The 21,643-nt window shown below is 48.7% G+C and overlaps 1 protein-coding gene across 1 annotated transcript in view; it reads right to left on the reverse strand.

Annotated features, from left to right (window-relative positions):
- The window catches only part of LOC119449329 (NADH dehydrogenase [ubiquinone] 1 alpha subcomplex subunit 9, mitochondrial), a 79,267-nt gene that overhangs the window by 51,714 nt on the left and 5,910 nt on the right, over nt 1-21,643 (reverse strand). Inside the window, exon 3 of the mRNA XM_037712496.2 lies at nt 7,300-7,397. Within this exon, the coding sequence (XP_037568424.1) occupies nt 7,300-7,397 (98 nt within the window). The remainder of the gene's footprint in view (nt 1-7,299; nt 7,398-21,643) is intronic.

Raw genomic sequence — 21,643 nt, forward strand, 5'->3', positions numbered from 1 at the left:
ATCCTCGAGGAAAGCCACGCAACACACCAAGGGCCGGCAACACAGAAAGTCCTCGTGTAGCAGCGGTCTGTGAACTCGGCCACACCGGTTCATTGCATTCATTAATATGCCGGTCACTATACTCGTAGCCAAGCGCTGCACATCCTCTCTCTACCGTTCCACATTTTGCAGCATCAATGGAGCACAGTGCATTGGCGATCACCCAGTTGCACTTCCCACAGCTGATTGCACAGTAGCAGGGCAGAAGAGAGGATGGTTTTGCATACATGCGCTGTCGCTCGAGGAAGCACCACCTCGTTCCTCTAGAGCAAGCTACTCCACAGAAAGGGCCTATAATGACTGCTTTTTGCCGTTATCAAAGATTCGACGAACACAAGTTGCTAACCATTGCATGATAACTAAAGAATGCACTCAACCGCTAAGTCAACGACTGTACCGAGTTTCAACATGAAAACAACAAGCCATAAGGCAACAAGCAGATGCAATGCTGTGCATGGAAATCATCCAGCCGTGAATAGTTCGTGGCAGTCTCCAGTACTATTAGTAAAGAAGAATGGAATCCTGTGTTACTGCATCGATTATCGCTGCATAAAGAAAGTCACAAAGAAGAATGTACCCATCCCACAGATAGATGATGCACTGGATCAACTCTGCAATGCCAAGTATTTTTCGTCGATGGGTTTCAAGACTGGTTGTCGGCAAATCAAAGTCATCGAGAGGGACCGAGAAAAAAATGGCTTTATTATGTTGGATAGCCTCTACAAATTTAAGGTTATGCCATTCGGTCTTTGCTCAGCAACTGCCACATTCCAGCGCATTATGGAAATGGTCCTGGCAGGCCTGAACTGAAGTGACAGACCTGCCTCGTCTACTTGGATGACATTTTTGCAAATCTTGCCAATCAACCGAGATGGCTCGCAACAGTACTAAGAGCATTCAAGTCATCCGGAGTCGCTCTGAATCCGGAAAAGTGCCACTTCGTTTACAAACAGCTCCTGTTCCTGGGTCGCGTCAGTCTGGGATTCATCCTGATCACAGAGGACCGCTGCCATTGCAAGGTTCTCACTAGAGATGGACAAAACGGCTCACTTCAGTGAGCGGCTCGGAATAGCTCAGCTCACTGAAATGAACCGGTTCATTTGAACGGCTCACCGGTTCACTCAAACGTGTAACCTGTGTTATGCATATTCTAATTATCTGGCTATGAAAAAAATTATATATGCATAATTTAATAACTGTTTTATAGGTATTTTCGATATATTTTTGCAGAATATATTTACATATATTAAAAGCGTGAATTTTTAGTTGTAATGAAACTTTCTTTTCTAATATTGGGGATAAAATGCTTATGATACTGAACAGGCAGAATGCGACGTACTTTTTTTCAGAAAAAAATATGTAACTTTATCGTCATTACGGAAGCTTGTCTGTTTTTGTGGTAATTTAAAATTAACTTCCGTCAAAATAAGAACACAAAATGATTGTACATTATCTTTTAACTTTATTCATTTATTCACATACGTAAGTTTACTATAATATCAGTGAGCTGTAACGCCATGCAAAATCAATGTAGAAATCATTTCTTGAAGTACAATACAAAAATCATATGAAAGATCCACAAAACTGCCGCACGTACCTTTCGTTTTTTTTATTTTTTTTTTTCGTTTTTCTCTTTTCTTGAGCGCACGCGCGATACTGGCGATCATGCCATCATGCGCCAGGACAAAAAAAAAAAAAAAAAAAAACATATGAAGTTCTATTACAACACAAGAGATCATTGGCCTCGTTTTAATGACATGCTAATGATACACGCTCAGAAAATGCACTGAAGTGGATGTCATGGGCGACATTTCATGACTACACTAATTAGCACAAATGAAGACCAGGACGTAAACTGTACGTTCACCTGTTGTCTTGAAGGACACGGAAGACGATCTTCGACGTGTTATTGGACCAGCGGTGCACGATGTGCGATCGGTGAGAGTCGTGAGACATCGTTCGAACAGCAGCAGGCAACGAACGGTACCATCCTTTGCCAATTAACACTTCTTTACTTCTCCCCTCGGTGGCATCGGGTGCCATATGATCGGACGCACAAAAACCAAAGGGACTGCTGCACACACCACACACTGCGAGCGAGTACCAGTAGCGCGAGTCTACCCACACCGGCCACCATTCGTTGGTCCGAAATCGAAATCTCGAAACCAAGCCGAAGACCCGGCTCTGACGGAACGGTTCGGCACAGCTCATTCAACGATAGAGAACCGGCTTCCTCACTCCGAAAGAACCACCGCTCACTTACTGAACCACGGCTCCCTCTCTCTTCAAAAGAGCGGCTCAAAAGATCCGGCTCGCTCCTGAGCGCTGCTCGCTCAGCGCCGCTCGCTCAGGAGCGAGCCGGATCTTTTGAGCCGCTCTTTTGAAGAGCGAGGGAGCCGTGGTTCAGTAAGTGAGCGGCGCTCAGGAGCGAGCCGGTTCTTTTGAGGCGCTCTTTTGAAGAGCGAGGGAGCGTGGTTCAGTAAATGAGCGGCGGTTCTTTCGTTCTTCAGCCGAAGGCGAGGGGGTGAAGGCAACTCTTGCGAGGAAGGGCGGGAGGGCAGTTGCTTTCTCGTACCGCTAATAGATGGCGCGGAAGTCGCACCCAGCAGAAGACCCGGCTCTGACGGAACGCAATGGCACGGCTCAGTGAACGCGATAGAACCGGCTCCCTTTCTCCAAAAGAACCGCCGCTCAATTTTACTGAACCACGGCTAGCTCGCTCTTTAAAAAGAGCCGCTCACAAGATCCGGCTCGCTCCTGAGCGACCCTATCTCTAGTTCTCACAGCTCGTTCACAGAAAGCAGCACACAGATTTCCTAGCCTGTGTGCTATTATAGGCCCTTAGTAAAAAATTTATCTCGCATCACCGTGCCTTCAACTGTTCTCGTGAAATAGACGTTGAGTGTAAGAGAGAAGACACGCCATGTCGAAGAATTTCGCAAGCTGAAACAACACCTGCAGTCGCTACCGCTACTTGCACAGCTCGTCAAAGATGCCGATATTGAAATTCACATCGATGCAAGTAGCATAGGTATTAGCTCCATACTAGCAGAAGCGAATTATTCTGCAAAGGAAAGACGGTGCTTTGGCATCGTTTGGGATATGGCGAAATTTAAAACTACCTATGTGGCAAGCCCTTCAAAGTCTTAGCCACCTTGTGTTAGCTGGCAAATTTGTGACGTTCACTGGGGCACCACTTTTTTAAATTTCGATTCCTGTGCGTCGTGACCCACCGGTGAGTCACCAGGGAGTTGTGCTCTTTTGAAGCTTCTTCAAGGTGCATAGGTGCAGATGGTGAAGATGGCCACCATAACATGTCAGATCAGAGGCAAACAAGGATATGTCTGCTGTGCACTGTAGGAAAAGCTCTGTAAAGCCACAAAGGAGGAATAACTGCCATGACCCACCTGTGGCCCACTTCGCAGTGAACAGGAAGACGACACCTTCCTTGGAACAATTAGCGGAGACAAATTCACCGAACAGCAGTGAGCAGATCCGCTACTAAAGAGCTTTGTTGAGTACTTAGGAGGCAAGGCAAACCTAGTCTATAGGGAATTTAAATGTGGACTGCCTTTAATTTGGTTGCAAAACTATGTCCTTGTAAAGAAGAATTTCTCACCATTCCACACAAACTACCTTCTCGTAGTGCCCTCAAGCACTGTGCCCGGAGGTTCTGCACAAAGGGACAAAGAGATGACGACAAAATTGCAAGAGAAACGCACACTACGAATTGAGGCTAAGCCATGTGTTTAATGCCCTGTAAAGAGGCAAGAAAGCAAGGAACAGAATTGAGAGAAAATGTCTACTGCGAAGGACCGAGTCAGTGGGCCGTCAAGCCACATGGAAGCGAAAGGAAAGCAGCCAATGCAAGGAAATCCACTCCCTCAAAGGGGGTTGTGGTAATGATGACAGTAGGTGGAAAATCAAACCATAAGTGCAGCAGCAAGTAGCACCAAGGCCTAATGGACCAGCTGCGCAGTACCAACCAGAATTCGCCGATGCCAATGACTATGGACCAAAAAAGAGCTCTCCTAATGACTAAGTAATAGAGTCGACAACTGAAAGGCAGGAGCCACCAGTAACAACAAACTTGTCACTGGATGAACCATCTTTCACAGTCACCGCAACCCACTGTGATTGGAGAGTGAAGATAAGGCAGCCTCGAGGTTGGTTGGCCTTTGACATTGCAGTGCAGTGTTCAGGCTGGTGGCTCCACAGATGAAACCAATAAATTTAGCTACATTTTAACATTTGTCACTTGACATTTCTTATGTTTGAATGCTTGTCAGAACATTTCATTTATCTCTCTTGTTTCTGTGAAAGGAAGGAAGGTGTATCTGGTGTTAGCTATTCAGCTGCATGCCCGGATGTGGAGAATGAATAAAGATTCGCCGCCTTGCATGAGCCATTGCAGCTACTAGCTTAAGGTGTAAAATAACTTTTCTTTTCAATGAGCTTTTGTACTCGAAGACTGAAAGCAGAATGCCGCCCTTGCAAGATTTTGTTCTGTCACCATCATGCGATGGCAATGGCGATGATGCTGGCTTCGACGATAAATGTTGCGAACGCCACAAAATCATTTTATCAGCTGGAATTTTCGCTTGAACATCTTCCTAGGGCAGGCTGAAAATAGATGTTCTCAGGAGGAGGCAACATGTCTTTTAGGCATTGCCAAGCTGGACACAGCATCCATTGTAATCCCCACTGGGGGTCACCAATTTGGTCAGGCACATCAGTGCTGACCAGCCATTCTCAAATTACCTAGTGAGTACCAATTTCACCATCAAAATAAGTTTTAGCCCACAGAAATGTATGGGCACTGGCCAAGACCTTATGTCATTAACCGAAAAATGTTAATTAGTAGATAATGAATAAACAAAAGTTTACTATATAAAAGATTAATGTCCCAATTTGTTTAGTTTGGTAACACGCAGCCATCCTTAGCAGATTCGCTTCACCATAGCGCCCAGTTTTCGGATCACACTTATACTACAGTATCCATATTAATGATGCTGCTAAAGTTATGGAGCATGATTCTAGAAACAAACGGGAACCTTATCCTAAAGAAACCATGGGCAAAATCTGGAGTGCACTAATGAATTAAGGTACCTCAGCATGCACCTAACCTATTATTACACAGACACGTTGAGATAGTCGGCTCAAAGGCCCGTCATAAACAGAACGTGGCTCTCTTATCTCCGGGACCAACGCCCGGTACGTACATGCTTTCCTCTCGTCCGCCGACACCTTTGTGACTAGGACTGGAGCTCGTGCACGGTGCCTTTGCCCGTGCGGGGAGTGCGTACTTTGTGGTGATCCTTTTCCCGACGCTAAGCCGAAGAGCGGCGCCTAGCGCTCGCGCGAGGTCATACCACGCCGAGCCACACTTGCCGAAAGCCCAAGCCGAAGAAGATTGCCCGAGCTCTCGCGGGTTGGCCCATTGGTTATCGCCAGAGCAAGTAGTATAGCCGCCGGGACTTTTCCTAGCGGCGTGTCCCAGCTTGAGCCTGTGCTCTCGCAGCGACGTGCTATAGGCGCCTGTTATTGTATTTTCGCCCTGGTGCGGGACCCCTTTGGTTCCCCGCCGCGCGGGTGTTTGTGGAGTGCTGGTGCCGATGGATTCAACAAACGGTTTCCGTGAACTCAGGGCTTTACTGTGTTTTTGTGTGCGTCGCTCGGTAGCCCCTTGCGGCCTCTGAGCTCGCGCGCGAGCGGTGCTGGAGGCGATGGCTGACGCGGCCCTGTGGCTTGCTAAGCTCGAACCCGCGGTGGTTGGTCTCCTGTGGGACACCAAGAACTCACAAATCCACATGATCAAAATGGTGGAATCTGCTGAAAATGAATGTTTCATGCTTGTTTTAGCTTCACTGATGTTGCAAAGACGCTCATAACATCTGAAATCATGAAAAAGTGGTCATCACTCTGCTGTGAGCATTTATTTATATATTCTTGAAGCATTGCTATCAAGACTACACACTTTAGCACAGTGGAGTGAGTCTATTAAATGCACTCGTTGGTAAGTGCACTCCACAGCAAGTGTCCCTAGACCTTTCCGTCTGACAGCCTGCGCTACAGGCAAAGTGCACTCACTCAAAGCATCACTAAATTTGCCCGTTTGACTTCGTACAATTCCTTAGTGAGACACCTACTCGACTATGGCTCAGAAATCTGCATGCCTTATGTTTCTTGCAATATAGAAAGCCATCCAAAAGAAAGTGCTATGCTGTCATCCAACACACACTTGAGTCACTGGCCTCTATTAGTTCATCAGCCAAGCCGCACAAACACACAGAACCAACGAGAAGGACAACCGTGCACTGAGGAAACAATGAATGTGCCCGTGTTGTCTCAGTTCTGAAGCCACATATTCTGTCTCATTCTTAACAGCGAAGCTGTTTAAGCCAGCCGTAATTTGTGCCTGTGCCACGAAATGATCATCATCAGCATTGGCTCGAGCGTCGTCGTCTTCTTCCGCAGTTTAAGCCAGCCATAATTTGTGCGTGTGCCACGAAATTATGATCATCAGCATTGACTCGAGCATCGTCTTCTTCTGCATTTAAGCCAGCCGTAATTTGTGCCTGTGCCACGAAATGATCATCATCAGCATTGGCTCGAGCGTCGTCGTCTTCTTCTGCAGTTTAAGCCAGCCGTAATTTGTGGGTGTGGCACGAAGCTGCCACGCCGTACACCATACAGACACGGCTCCGCCGAACTCCCGCCATCTGCACGCTACTGAGCATGTGCTGAGCATGTGCCGGGCGCGTCTGTGCTCGCCGCCCGAGAGAAATAAATTAATAAAACAAAATGAACATTCTTGGCAAGGCAGGATTCGAACTCGGGTACCCACGGTTCGAAGATGAGCGTCATCGCCACTGCGCTATACACCAACGCTTGTATAACGTGCATTTATGGGAACGATATGGTTGCATTTTGCTGACGATTGCAACACAACTCCTTTTGGGAGAAAGAGCAAATGACAGCGCGCACGATAGAGATAAGGAAAGAGAAAGAAGGAGAGTGAAAGAGAGAGCAAGAAAGAAAGCGAGAGATAACCTAGCTACAACCAAGAGACACAATCAAGCTCCGCTGTGTCTTGAGCTTTGTGCGGCCTAGTGCAAGCAAGCTTCCCCCCCCCCCCCCCCCCCTTTTTTAGATTACATTTTTTCCTGTGTTTTTTGTGCATGCACCCACCTTGCAAAGTCTCATACAATGAGGCATTTGCGTAAAACGAGCTTGTATGGCTATGCCCTGCATGCTCACCGTAAACAGGACCTGGCCTAGGTCGCCACAAAGCTTCAATCGTTGCATATAGTAAAGGTTCGTCCTTGATGGTAAGACAAGCTGGGTGCCAATCTTGCCTGCAAGAAAAAAAACATGCACTGCCTGAGTTAAGGCAATCCTTCTGCCAATCCCTTCAACTACGGCCAGCATAAATTACACAATCCATAACAATACTCAAATGCATCAGCAAACTAAATCTCGTTTCAGATGACCCCACTGCATTCATACATCCACACAGTAAGAGCTATACCCATAAAGAAAAATGTCTGCACCTCTTTACCACAACAAGGTGAACATGCCGTGGCTCATCAGACACATTTCTCGTGATACAAAGAAAAAAGCTTAAAATATAGTAAAAGCCATTTTCAAGTCTCACCATACAGGGAATGAGCTATCCGACAAGACTTATCTTTAGATAGCATACCATAGTATGTTATATTAAAGGTCAACTGCAATGATAGTTCAGCCATGAAATTCTTTTGTTCATGATTCATGCTCATACCTTTTGCAATGCTATTGAGTGATGTTGTTTTAGGCCATCACTCCTTTAAAAGAAGCATTTATTTGAAATAATACTGGTTGAACATCTCTCACTACTTTTAGGAATTTTGACTACTGCATTCATATTGTGACCAGGATTAATTTTTACTATATCAGTAGCCATGCGTTTTCAAAGGCGGTGCTTTGAAGCTTCCCCATGTGGTGCAACAAAGCAGTGAAGTGAAAAAGACGGAAGTGCTGGTGCTTGCATTGTGCAATTGGCCGCCTGTGCATTGATGATATTTGGCCACTTTTCAGCCAGCTGAGCCAACACCTCCTAGAAAAGTTTTCAGGCCTGCACGCAAGAATATGATGTCACCAGCCACATTGCATTCGGAGGCCTTGCTGCAGCGAACATGTGCAGTTGTTGTCGAAGACATGTCTGTCTACGTTTGTGCAGCAGAAAAAAGTGCAAGTGTGCACTTTTTTGAAGGAACAAAACATGCAGCACAAGAGGATACACGTCATTCCAACAAACCATATTGCGCTAGTTGCGTGAATGAAATTGCACTTTTTATATTCGTACTTCACTGGCCATGTGAGCTTTATTTTTATAACTTAGAAGCAAGCTTAGAAGCATTTGGCCTGAGGACGTTTGTTTGCGGGCGTGTTGCTCGTAACGGTGGGCAGATAAGTTTCTTACTATGGCTACCATATGACACTTGGGCACATGTTCCATGCATGTGCAGGTGTGTGCGGACCATTTTCATTCATCCTGCTTGAACAGACATCTTACAAAGAATGGCAAAGGTGCTTAAAGCGGCATTGACAGTACCGCACTTGTGCCCTGTTTCTGTACAGATAATATTTCCTAGGTTCAAAGATAAAGGTCAATACAACCAACATTTGACAGTGATTTCATGCATAATGAATGCATGCTACATACCAGCCCATGCGTACAAATAACTCCAATCATCCTACTTTATGCAAACGTAGTGATGAAGGGTGGCAGTTTGGGCTAATTGGTATTCCATAGTGCCACGTGTACTTCTTTATCTTTTACCGGTGACCGCTCTTCACCGGCTCACAAACGTTAAACGTGATCGCTCGGCGCAGGACGCGCCTGTATCAGAAGTTTCTAGAACGTTATCGATGCTTCTTTCCGTTGCCTGTCTTCACTGACGCTTATGTTATCTGATTGTATGACCGACGCGAATTGTCTAGAACTTTCTGGAAGACACGCGGGCATCAGGGATTAATCTGGAACCTTCGATGACTCAGGTATAAAAGCCGACGCGTTTCGCCGCTGATCAGATTTTTCGACGATCGCCGACTGTGTTCGCCGCTATCGTTGTGCTTCGAGTGTAGCTTTCTTTTGTGGGCACAGGTTCGCCCAATAAAGAATCAGTTTCGTCACACACAGTTTTACGACTGTTTTCTTCACCGTCACTACTACGTGACATCTGGTGGAGGTGCTATTGCGTTCATGCAGCGAACGCCCCCACAAAGCCGCGATCCAAGCCCGAAACCGGAGGACAACACCAGCGTCGCCAAGGACCAGCGAGCTAGCCGCAGGCAGCAAGGACTTCTGCCGGAGTACGGACTTCTTCCCGAGAAGACCACAGCGATCAAGGCCAAGTCAACGACCCCAATGGCAGCCCCAGCGTCCCCCATCCTGCTGCAACAACCTCGGGAGCCACCGACCTTCCGTGGATCATCGGCTGAAGACCCGGAAACCTGGCTTGAGACATACGAGAGGACCGCGACGTTCAACAAATGGAGCGACGACGACAAGCTACGTCATGTCTATTTTTCTTTGGATGACGCTGCTCGGACCTGGTTTGAGAACAGAGAGAGCACTCTAGTGACTTGGGACCTATTTCGTGAGAACTTCGTGAGGACCTCCTTCACGAGTGTCGTACGAAAGGAAAGGGCCGAGGTTCTCTTGCAAACCAGAGTACAATTGCCGAACGAGAACATCGCGATCTTCACGGAGGAGATGACTCGCCTCTTCCGCCACGCCGACCCCGAAATGTCTGAAGAAAAGAAGGTTCGGTTCTTGATGCGGGGCGTCAAAGAGCATCTATTCACCGGATTGATGCGCAACCCGCCCAAGAGTGTGGCAGAATTTGTTTCGGAGGCCACAACGATCGAAAAGACGCTTGAAATGCGAGCCAGGCAATACAACCGCCGTGCACTGACAAACTACGCCGAAGCTCAAGCGCTAGGCGCCGACGACCTGCGCGAGACGATCAGAGCGGTTGTACGGGAAGAGCTGCAGAAATTATTCCCAAGGTCGCAGCCTCAGGTGACTTCGATCGCTGACATAGTTAAAGAAGAGATTCAGCGGTCACTGGAAGTGCCAGAAGTTCCGGCATCGCCTCAACCGCAGCCGCAAGCGATGACCTACGCCGCCGTCGCCCGTCGTCAAAGCCCCCCTCCGCGCTCGCGCCAGGGCCCCGTAACGCCGCAGTTCCGTCGTCCACCGCCGCCGCCGCCAGCACGCCCGCCCGTCGCCCAGCGCAGCTACCAGAGGAAGACGGACATTTGGCGCGCCCCCGACCACCGCCCGCTCTGCTATCACTGCGGGGAAGCCGGCCATGTCTACCGCCGATGCCCATACCGCGAGATGGGCCTACGAGGGTTCGCCGTCAACGCGCCACGTCCACAGGTTGGCGAGCGACCACGCGACATCGCTGACTACCTCGCCGGAGCCCAGTGGCAGCCACGACGACCCTCACGCTCACCGTCACCAGGACGTTACCTGTCGCCGCAGCGCCGACCATACACTGGCCCAGCCCGGGGCCGGTCTGTGAGCCCCTATCCGGGAAACTAAATACAGCAACCGATGGAGGTGCGGTTGCTGTACGACGCAATTCCGAAGATCCTCCGCCGCCGACGAAGAAGATTCGCGAATCATCACGACGACATATCAGTACGCCGCCCAGCAACAGCCTTGACAACACTTCGCCGCTGAAAGAAGACCTTCCGACGCGACGTAGCAGCAGCGGAGCAAGCCGACGCAGTCGTGATCCGACGCCACGACTTAACCGTAACGCCAGACGACGGTCTACCGACCTAGACATACTAATCGATGGCCATAACGTCACCGCTCTCGTCGACACTGGAGCCGACTATTCCGTCTTCAGTGGCGCGTTCGCCGCCAAGTTGAAAAAAGTGAAGACTGCCTGGCAAGGACCCGATATCCGGACAGCGGGAGGCCACGTAATAACGCCGGCTGGAATCTGCACAGCACGAGTCACGGTTAACAACCGCGCTTACCCCGCGAGCTTCGTAATCCTGCAGCAATGCTCCAGGGATGTCATTCTAGGCATGGACTTTCTAAGCCAACACGGTGCAGTCATCGACTTAAGGTCCAAGTCGATAACGCTTTCAACGCACAAAGCGATACCACCGGATACAAACATCGGTTACCATGCCTTAAATGTGCTTGAAGAACAAGTCACTGTTCCGCCTCGCTCCAGCGTAATGATTTCCGTCGGTACCGAAGTGCCTGCAAACATGGAGGGCGTCGTCGAGGGCGATCATCACTTACTGCTCGACCGTGAAATTTGCGTCGCTAGAGGCATAGCTGAACTATGTGAAGGAAAAGCAAGAGTGATGCTTACGAACTTCAGCCACGAATATAAGCACATTAACAAAGGAACCACGGTCGCCCACATCGACGAAATAGTACAAGCCAGCAGTGCTTTCGCATTCACGGATTCTGGTGCGCCTTCGGCGGTGGCTGTGGTGCCTGAACCGACTTTCGACGTCAATCAGAACCTTCCCAATCATAAGAAAGAACAGCTAAAAGCTCTGCTCCTGCAGTACAAGGACTGCTTCTCGTCGTCGTCAAAAGTTCGACAAACCCCTGTCGCCAAGCACCGCATCATAACCGACGAATATGTCCGCCCACTTCGTCAGAGCCCGTACCGAGTTTCGGCGCGCGAACGCGAGGCCATAAAGCAACAAGTCGATGAAATGCTACGCGACGACATCATCCAGCCGTCAAAGAGTCCGTGGGCGTCCCCCGTGGTGTTAGTGAAGAAGAAGGATGGAACCCTACGTTTCTGCGTCGATTATCGTCGCCTCAACAAGATCACGAAGAAGGACGTATACCCCCTCCCACGGATTGACGACGCCTTGGATCGACTCTACAACGCAAAGTATTTTTCGTCGATGGACCTCAAAACCGGCTACTGGCAAATCGAAGTCGACGAGAGAGACCGGGAGAAGACTGCCTTTATAACACCAGACGGACTGTTCGAGTTCAAGGTCATGCCGTTTGGTCTTTGCTCGGCACCTGCGACTTTCCAACGCGTCATGGATACAGTACTGGCAGGCTTGAAGTGGCAGACTTGCCTCGTGTATTTGGACGACGTCGTTGTGTTTTCCTCAAGCTTCGAAGAACACCTGCGGCGCCTTGAAACAGTTCTTCAAGCAATCAAAACCTCCGGACTCACGTTAAAGCCCGAAAAGTGCCGCTTCGCATATGAGGAGCTCTTGTTTTTGGGCCACGTCACCAACAAGTCTGGAGTGCGCCCCGACCCTCAGAAAACTGCGGCCATCTCCAACTTTCCTCCGCCCGCTGACAAGAAGGCAGTGCGTAGATTTCTTGGACTGTGCGCCTATTACAGGCGCTTCGTCAAGAATTTTTCACGGATCGCTGAGCCACTGACGTATCTCACGAAGGCCGACGTCGAGTTCAAGTGGGAGACGCCGCAAGTCGAAGCATTCGAAGAACTGAAGCGACGCCTGCAATCGCCGCCAATACTTGCGCATTTCGACGAAAACGCCGATACCGAAGCCCACCCCGCCGCAAGCAGCGTAGGACTCGGCGCCGTGCTTGTGCAGAGGACTGACGGACTAGAAAGGGTTGTAAGTTACGCTAGCCGGTCGCTATCGAAGGCGGAAGCAAATTATTCCACAACAGAAAAGGAGTGCCTCGCCATCATCTGGGCTACATCAAAGTTTCGCCCCTACCTCTATGGCAGGCCCTTCAAAGTCGTCAGCGACCACCACGCCTTGTGTTGGCTAGCTAACTTGAAGGATCCTTCAGGTCGCCTCGCACGATGGAGTCTGAGACTTCAAGCATTCGACATCACCGTCGTTTACAAGTCCGGCCGAAAGCACTCTGACGCCGACTGCTTGTCTCGCGCCCCCGTCGAACCGCCGCCACAGGACGACCAGGATGACGACACTTTCTTGGGACCCATCAGTGCCGACGATTTCGCCGAACAACAGCGAGCCGACCCGGAACTAAGGAGCCTTGTAGACTACCTGGAAGGCAAGACCATCACTGTGCCGAAGGTGTTCAGGCGAGGATTGGCGTCGTTTTTCTTGCAAAACGACATTCTCCTAAAGAAGAACTTTTCGCCTCTCCGAGCCAACTACCTCCTCGTTGTACCCTCAGCATTGCGTCCAGAGGTTCTGCAAGCTCTCCATGACGACCCAACGGCTGGACACCTCGGTTTTTCCCGCACGCTCTCGAGGATACAAGAAAAATACTACTGGCCTCACCTCTCTGCCGACGTCGCCCATTACGTAAGGACATGCCGAGACTGTCAACGACGCAAAACACCGCCGACAAGGCCAGCCGGACTTCTACAGCCGATCGAACCACCTCGCCGACCATTCCAGCAGATCGGGATGGACTTACTTGGGCCTTTTCCGACGTCGACGTCCGGGAATAAATGGATCGTCGTAGCTACGGACTACCTCACCCGCTACGCCGAAACAAAAGCCTTGCCCAAAGGCAGTACCGCCGAGGTAGCCCGATTCTTCGTTGAGAACATTCTCCTGCGTCACGGTGCTCCAGAAGTCCTCATCACCGACAGAGGCACGGCCTTTACGGCAGAACTAACTCAAGCCATCCTGCGATACAGCCAGACAAGCCATCGCCGGACCACCGCCTACCACCCGCAGACGAATGGCCTCACCGAGCGGCTAAATAAGACCATCGCCGACATGCTGGCAATGTACGTCGACGTCGAACACAAGACGTGGGATGCCATCCTTCCGTACGTGACCTTCGCATACAACACGGCCGTGCAAGAAACGACGCACATGGCGCCGTTCAACCTGGTCTACGGAAGGAGCCCAGCAACGACGCTTGACGCCATGCTACCGGACGTCACCGACGAAGAAAATCTCGACGTTGCCACCTATTTGCAGCGTGCCGAAGAAGGTCGACAGCTCGCCCGGCTGCGCATCAAGAACCAGCAGAGAACCGACAGCCGACACTACAATCTTCGACGACGCTACGTCGAGTACCAGCCCGGCGACCGTGTTTGGGTCTGGACTCCGATACGCCGGCGAGGACTTAGCGAGAAACTATTACGACGCTATTTCGGACCCTACAAGATTATCCGACGGATTGGCGCACTGGACTACGAGGTCGTGCCAGACGGCATTTCGCAATCACAGCGGCGCCGTGCACGACCCGAAGTCACCCACGTGGTGCGTCTTAAGCCTTTCTACGCCCGTTGACGAACTTGGGTACTTCGTTGCTTTGTTATTTTTTATTGTCTTTATTACACGTGGTTTATGTTTATGTTATGTTAGTAGCATCGGGACGATGTTTTTTTAAGGGGAGGGTAATGCCACGTGTACTTCTTTATCTTTTACCGGTGACCGCTCTTCACCGGCTCACAAACGTTAAACGTGATCGCTCGGCGCAGGACGCGCCTGTATCAGAAGTTTCTAGAACGTTATCGATGCTTCTTTCCGTTGCCTGTCTTCACTGACGCTTATGTTATCTGATTGTATGACCGACGCGAATTGTCTAGAACTTTCTGGAAGACACGCGGGCATCAGGGATTAATCTGGAACCTTCGATGACTCAGGTATAAAAGCCGACGCGTTTCGCCGCTGATCAGATTTTTCGACGATCGCCGACTGTGTTCGCCGCTATCGTTGTGCTTCGAGTGTAGCTTTCTTTTGTGGGCACAGGTTCGCCCAATAAAGAATCAGTTTCGTCACACACAGTTTTACGACTGTTTTCTTCACCGTCACTACTACGTGACAATAGTCTAATAAGTTTAAAAGCGCAAACGAAGACAGAGATGAACATATTCTTGTCTCGACAACTGTCACAGGATTGTGAATTCTTAAATGATAATTTTTTCCATTACATCTGCAGAAAGGAAGAGAATGACAAGAAAAGAAAGGCTTGCGTACTTGCTGACATATATACTTTTAGGTTAGGTTTGTGCACTTGTGCATATATACTTTTAGGTTTAGTTTGTGCACTTGTTCACAATGTTATGTACTTTAACAGGCAGGTGTTGTTTTCGACGAGTACTAATACGTAATTATTTATCACATACAGTGTTTCACCTCTAGGGCTTTTTCATTCTTTTTGTATTGTCATGTTTGTCTGTTTTCTGTATATAAAGGTTCTTCTGAAGATACATTGCAGAAACTGCTGCTTTCTTTTCTTTTTTTCAGCTGCCATGCATCAGAAGAATTTTTTGCATACAGTAAATGTTCTTTACAGCCATGCATCTTGTCTGTTTTATGAAATATTGTAGTTGAAAAGTTTTATAACACAGCCCTAAAAGTATATATGCATCCAGACGAATAAAATACCAACCAAGAATAAAGACTGCACTTAGTAGTGCACCTAACATTATTGGAAATCTACTAATAACTTCAGGCTTCAATAAATGCAAATGTTGCCTCAGAATACCTCAATTTCCTTTTTTTTGAAACATGCCTCTCTGCTGCTGGTTTCCGTACATGGACAGCGAAATATGGCTTTTCCTTTCTTTTCTTAGCCTCTTCCACCAATGCAAGAGGGTCGAAAGAACAGGCAGCCCGCAAACAGTGACTTAGCTGACGTCAAGTCCCATGACGCACAGGCCTGAAACTGGTCTAGGAGGTGTTGGCTTAGCCAGGCTGACTCACTTGCGTTTCACGAAATAGCAATAATGCGGCCTAGAATGCACGATGTTCACCATTGGTCAATCGCTTGTGCTGTCTGAAGGAAATAAACAAACATGTTGCCGCCAATCTACAACGACCCATTCCGTTTTTTCAGGGACACGTATAGTGCCTAATGCAGCGGATGACGGCTTGACAACGCAGATGACAGATGCAAGAAGCAACTTCAATAAAATAATCTTTCACTTTCAGCCGAGCGCTTACTTTTTATTGAGGAGGAAAACTGTTTTGCTTTGTCAAGAAAATTAGGTTCATTCTTTAATTTCAGTTTCATAGGTAAAATGTCAAAATTGTACCACATTACAAAAGCAAATCAGTAGCTTAGGTTTGCCATCAGTAGCATTATGTATGCGTCCTACCTACGCCACGTCCCGAAGAAAATGGTGGAATGTTGAGAATAACACCTAAGGAATGTTGCTTGCGGACGCTAACTGAGGCAAAGAAAAAAAAGAGTGTCCATGATGGCATCACCGACTGGCAGTATGGCAACAAGACATTTCAATTTCTTCTATCTTTTCTAATAATGAGACAATTCCTTAATTCTTGCAGTGAAACACACTCTAGATGGTGCTTCACAACTTCCAAATTATAACTAAAATTTCCAATGGGGCCTGGTGTTAAGCAGGGGAGAGGGCCCCTCACCAGGTCTGGCCATAGAACTGACAAGCTCAGGGCATACAATGCGCGGTAATGATCGTGTCTGCTAAGTATTACATCGCTACGCTCTGCGGAAAGAGCTGAAATTTCAAACCGAACGCAGTTTGCCATTCTCAAAGTGGGCGCGCGCACGCTACAAGCTAGAGGGTTGACCTATATGCGCAAGTGCGCCTATGTACATGTCTGTGCTCTGCCGTCACTCATAGTGACAGGTGACTTCGAGAATTATTCAAGGCAACATCCGTTATTTGAGTAATCTGTTGCTTCAATGGACGAATTAAAGTTTGCAGAAATGATAAACCAAATGTCTACGTGTTCTTGTCTTATTTTGCACCGCAGCAAGAGAGATGCACTTCCGTTTTGTCTGTTTGTTCCCACGTCGTGCAGTCGTGTGCGCACACCACGAAACTATGGCATTTTCTTCCATGCTTCAGCGCGTGTTCATGCTCTGTGATTCGCTTGTGCCTGCCTCAGTGTTTGTGTAGCACTGTGGTGTTGCATCGAACACAACCAGCGCTCCAATGAACGCGCACTAGAACGCATCAAAGTGCTCCGGTGTTCCAAGACAATTGCGTCGTCTGAGCTGGCTGGTGAGGTCACCACCCGCCAGGATATATAAAGGGCTTGCTGACAATAAATGGGCGCCTCTTGGTTTGGGGCTTGGATGTTGTTCCTTCATTGTGTCTGCCCCAACACGGGGGCAGCAACGCTACATGGTGTCAGAAGTTTCCGACTAATGTCAGGAAAGTAGCCTCATGCTGTGCTTCTTCTTCGCTGTGGATCTCTCTACAAAGACACACGACAACATCAGCATGCCTGGTGATGAGTCAAGACTGGCTTCCTCCGGAATTTCGCCATCCAGCCTCCATCAAACTTCAACTTCGAAAGAACGTCCGAATGGCCAGCATGGTCGCAAGAGTTCGACGACTACCGGTTTACGTCGGGATAGAATGAGCACAGCGAGGAAATTCTCCGGAGTCTGCTGTACACAATGAGAAGACAAGCAAGGACGATATTTCAAACCTTCGGCTTGCCAGTAGATGATGCCGAGGCAAGTTCGACAAGCACTTCGTAGCTGCTCGCAATGTCGTTTACAAAAGCGCTTTCTTTCACCGCAGAAGCCAGAATCTAGGCGAGTCCGTCGACAACTTCGTCACAGCTCTGCACACACTTGTAGACAGGTGCGACTTCGGCACTTCCGAAGAGAGAATGATTCGCGACTGCTTTGTCGTTGGCCTCAGAGGCTCGAAGCTCTCCGAAACACTGCAATTTGATGTCGAACTCACGCTGGCAAGCACTGTCGCCAAGGCCCGTCTCAAAGAAACAGTACACGAGCAACAGCACCAACTGCGGAACAACGACAGTTTGTCAGTTACGACAATGGAAATAGACGTGGACGTTGTCGAAAAGAAGAACACCTCTTCACAACCTCTACGAAAGGAGCATCTCAGGCATCACATAGAGAGCATGGAACCTCAAGGCAAAACTCAGCGGTGTCTGCTCTGCGGGCAAACGTTGCATCCAAGACCGGTGTGCCTGGCAAAGCAGCAAAGTGCAACATGAAGGGACACTTCAGCGCGGTCTGCCGCAAGAAGGGCTTCACATACAGCAATGTCTTCACTTGAGAAAGACAATAAATTGTACTTTCTTGGTACTGTTGACAATTACTCCGCAAGGGCCAAATTCATTGAAGTGTCTTAACGGAATGCCAGTTTCGCAAAGGTAGACATGGGCGCCCAGATATATCTGTTGTTCCTAGAACATTCCCTGGAATCCCATCAAAGTTAGATAGAATGGGCATAGTTCTAATGGGATTAAGCGGGAATCAACTGAAGGTTCTTGGAAAGTTCGCTGCAGTTATTAGTTGGAAGTAGGCAACTATCAAACAGACAGTATATGTTGCTGCGGTCCATTCTTCTTGGTATAGAAGCCTCAGAACGACTTGGGGTGGTTAAATTTGTAGACGGCGTAGCGTCTTCAGGACTTCGGCAAGATTGGTACCCTCAGCTGTTTCAGGGATTAGGTACCCTATTGGGAGGGTATAGCATCCGCTTGAAGCAAAACTCTGTGCCTTATGGCGTTCATGTGGCATGCCATGTTCCTCTTCCCATGAGAGATGCTGTGAAGCACGAGTTGGATGGCATGGAAAGACAGGGCGTAATAAGAAAAGTAGAGGGACCTTCAGAATGGTTCCTGTGTGGAAACCGTCAGGAGCAGTACGAATTTGCGTTGATTTGACGCACCTAAACAGAAATGTACTTAGGGTTGTTAAGTGGTGGAACAGTATTTTCAAAGCTAGACGCGAATTCTGGCTTTTACCAGATTAAGTTGTCCAACAAGAGTCAGCTGTTGACCGCTTTCATCACGCCGTATGGAAGGTACCTCTTTCAAAGGCTGCCTTTTAGTATCACATTGGCACCTGAGTACTTTCAGAAACTAATGTCCGAAATATTGACTGGCATGCCAGGAGTTGTCAATTTTATCGATGGTATTTTAAGTTTTGGGCGCATGAAAGCAGAACATGACCAGCATCTTGAGAAAACATTGGAAAAGCTGGAGAAAGAATGTGTAACTTTAAACAAAGTGAAGTGTTGCTTTGGGGTCACAGAAGTAGCATTTCTGGGATGCCTTATCAATAAGGAACGCATAAAACCAAATCCAAACTGGATGCGCTTAAAAACCTAGAACCACCTCGTGACGTAATCGGTGTGTGCAGACTTCTTGGAATGGCTAATCACCTAGCCAGGTTTATTCCTAATCTGTCAGAGATAAGCGCTCAGCTGCGCGAACTTTTGAAAAGGGTCGCGAGTGGACATGGGGTAAACCTCAAGAAGAGGCTCTGAGTAGCATATCAAAGAATTGATATGTTCCGATCGTTGCATGGCAAAATATGACCCAAAAGCACCCGTCAATAGTTTCCGCTGATGCCTCTTCAATTGGCCTCGGCGCGGTCTTGTTCCAAGAGCAAGGTGATGGTGAGTGCCGTCCAGTGGCGTTTGCCTTTAGGTCATTATTGCAAACAGAGTCTCGGTAGACACAGATCGAGAAGGAAGCTCTAGCCCTAACATGGGCAGCGGAGAGGTTTGAGTGGTATCTCGGAGGACTTGAAGTAAAGTTCAAGACTGGCCACAAACCGCTCGTGATGCTGCTGGGCAAAGCACTGCTTGATTTGCTGCCTCAGCGTATTCAGTGCTTCTGAATGAGGCTAATGCATTTCATGTTCAGGATTGAGTACATGCCTGGCAAAACTCTTGTCTTGGCAGACACTTTGTCAAGGGCTCCGCTCCGATCGAGCCAGAGAGGTCCTCAAGCGTTGTCTGTATCCGAAGTCGAGCGCTTTGCACAAAGTTGCGTCGATACCACAGCTGAAGTTAGTGGCTTTGCGAAGGTGAAGCAGGGTCAGGCAGAAGATACCATCTGCCAAACCTTGGTTCACTTCTGTCGAAATGGCTGACCACGATATCACTCTCTTCAACTCTGTATGCAACAATATTGGCAATATAGGGTGACAATCTCGGTTTGTAGTGGGGTTTTGATGAAAGACATGCGCCTTGTCATACCGCAGTGTCAAAGGGCATCAGTAAATGTCAAGCACGTGCGCGCGAGTCCATGTGGTGGCCGGGACTAAGCTCAGAACTAGCAAAGTTAGTAACATGCTGCCAAGAGTACTGTATGTCGCACGAACAGGCTGCAGAACCAATGATCTCGTCCGAAACCCCAATGCTGCCTTGGTAGAAAGTCGGCATTGATCTTTGCCAAATGAAGGGTGCGGACTATCCGGTTGTTGTTGATTACCTGTCATGATATCCAGAAGTTGCTCGTTTTGCAGCGACTACCAGTGACCACACATAAACCAGCTTTTAAGAGAGTCTTTGCAGGCCATGGTATTGCACGCCATGGAACACAGTTTATTTCATCAGCATTTTGCTGTTCTTCTCAAGACTATGAGTTCTGGCAAGTCACGTCCAGCCCGAGATATCCACAGGCCAACGGAGAGGTGGAGAGGATGGTTAAGACGATAAACGGTCTTATTCGGAAATCCCATGACCCATACTTGGCCTTATTAGGGTAAAGGGACACCCCTGGACCTTTGGGGAAAACTCCAGCCGAGCTCTTGATGGGCCGGCGACTGCAGACCCCGATTTCCCTACACCCCGTAAAGCTTTAGCCCAAGGTCGTCAACCTCAAAAGGGTTCACGACGAAGATCATGCTGTCAGGGAGAAGCAGAGGAAGAACTTCAATCGCCGTCATGTTGCCATATGGCACCCCTGCTGCCAGGGAACAGTGTGTGGGTGAATGACTTGAAAGCAGCAGGCTTTGTCCTACGAAACGCCAAGAGGCCAAGATCCTACGTCATCAGAATGAACTCTGGCGTACAAATAGAGAGAAATCGGAAGGTTGGTGACGAGGCAGGAAGTTACACGACTTCGCACAGGGCGTAAGCTCAGCCAGAAATTAGGTCCATCTGCCAAGCGAGCAGAACGCCGGGTCAGATAATGGTAAAGAGACAGCTTGTTCCGTCGCCTGCGGATCAACGGAATGCTTACATGACATGCTCTGGAAGAAGAGTGATTGTACTGGAACGTTACGGATACGAGCCGTGAAAATTTTGGTGTTGCCGTTCAAGTGTGCTTGTAGCGTGTCCAGTGTCTGAAGTGCTGTATTGTGTGACCAGTGTGACTCTTTTTGTACCTGTGCAGTGATATTGCCGGACAGCTCCAAGACTTAAATAAAAAGAAAAAAAAAAGGTAGATGCGGCGTAGCATTGAACGCAACCAGCGCTTCGATGAACGCGCACTGGAACGCATCTAAGTGCTCCGACGTTCTCCCAAGCGACGCCCGCGTTCCAAGACAACCGCGGCGTCCGAGCATGCTGGGGACGTCACCACCCGTCAGGATATATAAAGGGCTTGCTGACAATAAAGGGGGACTTCTTCGGTTGTCTTCTGTGTTCTTCCTTCAGTGCGTCTGCCCCGACATGGGGGCAGCAACGCTACAAGCACTGACGGATACAACGCTGCTTGGAAGTCATCGTGACGAAAGTAAGCTGCTCTCGTGCACAACGCGCAAAATAGTGCGCTGCATGAAAAGAGAAATGCAACAGCTCGCGCGTGACACCATCAGCGGAAGTACACTGTGCAGCAGAAAAGCGAGAAAAAAAAAATAAGGTGGGGCACGTGACGTATGCATCGCACGATCCTTGAGCTACGGTATGAGAGAACGCAGGGAAGGAATTTC

The sequence above is a fragment of the Dermacentor silvarum genome, chromosome 4 (genome assembly GCF_013339745.2).
Source record: "Dermacentor silvarum isolate Dsil-2018 chromosome 4, BIME_Dsil_1.4, whole genome shotgun sequence".
NCBI lineage: Eukaryota > Metazoa > Arthropoda > Arachnida > Ixodida > Ixodidae > Dermacentor > Dermacentor silvarum.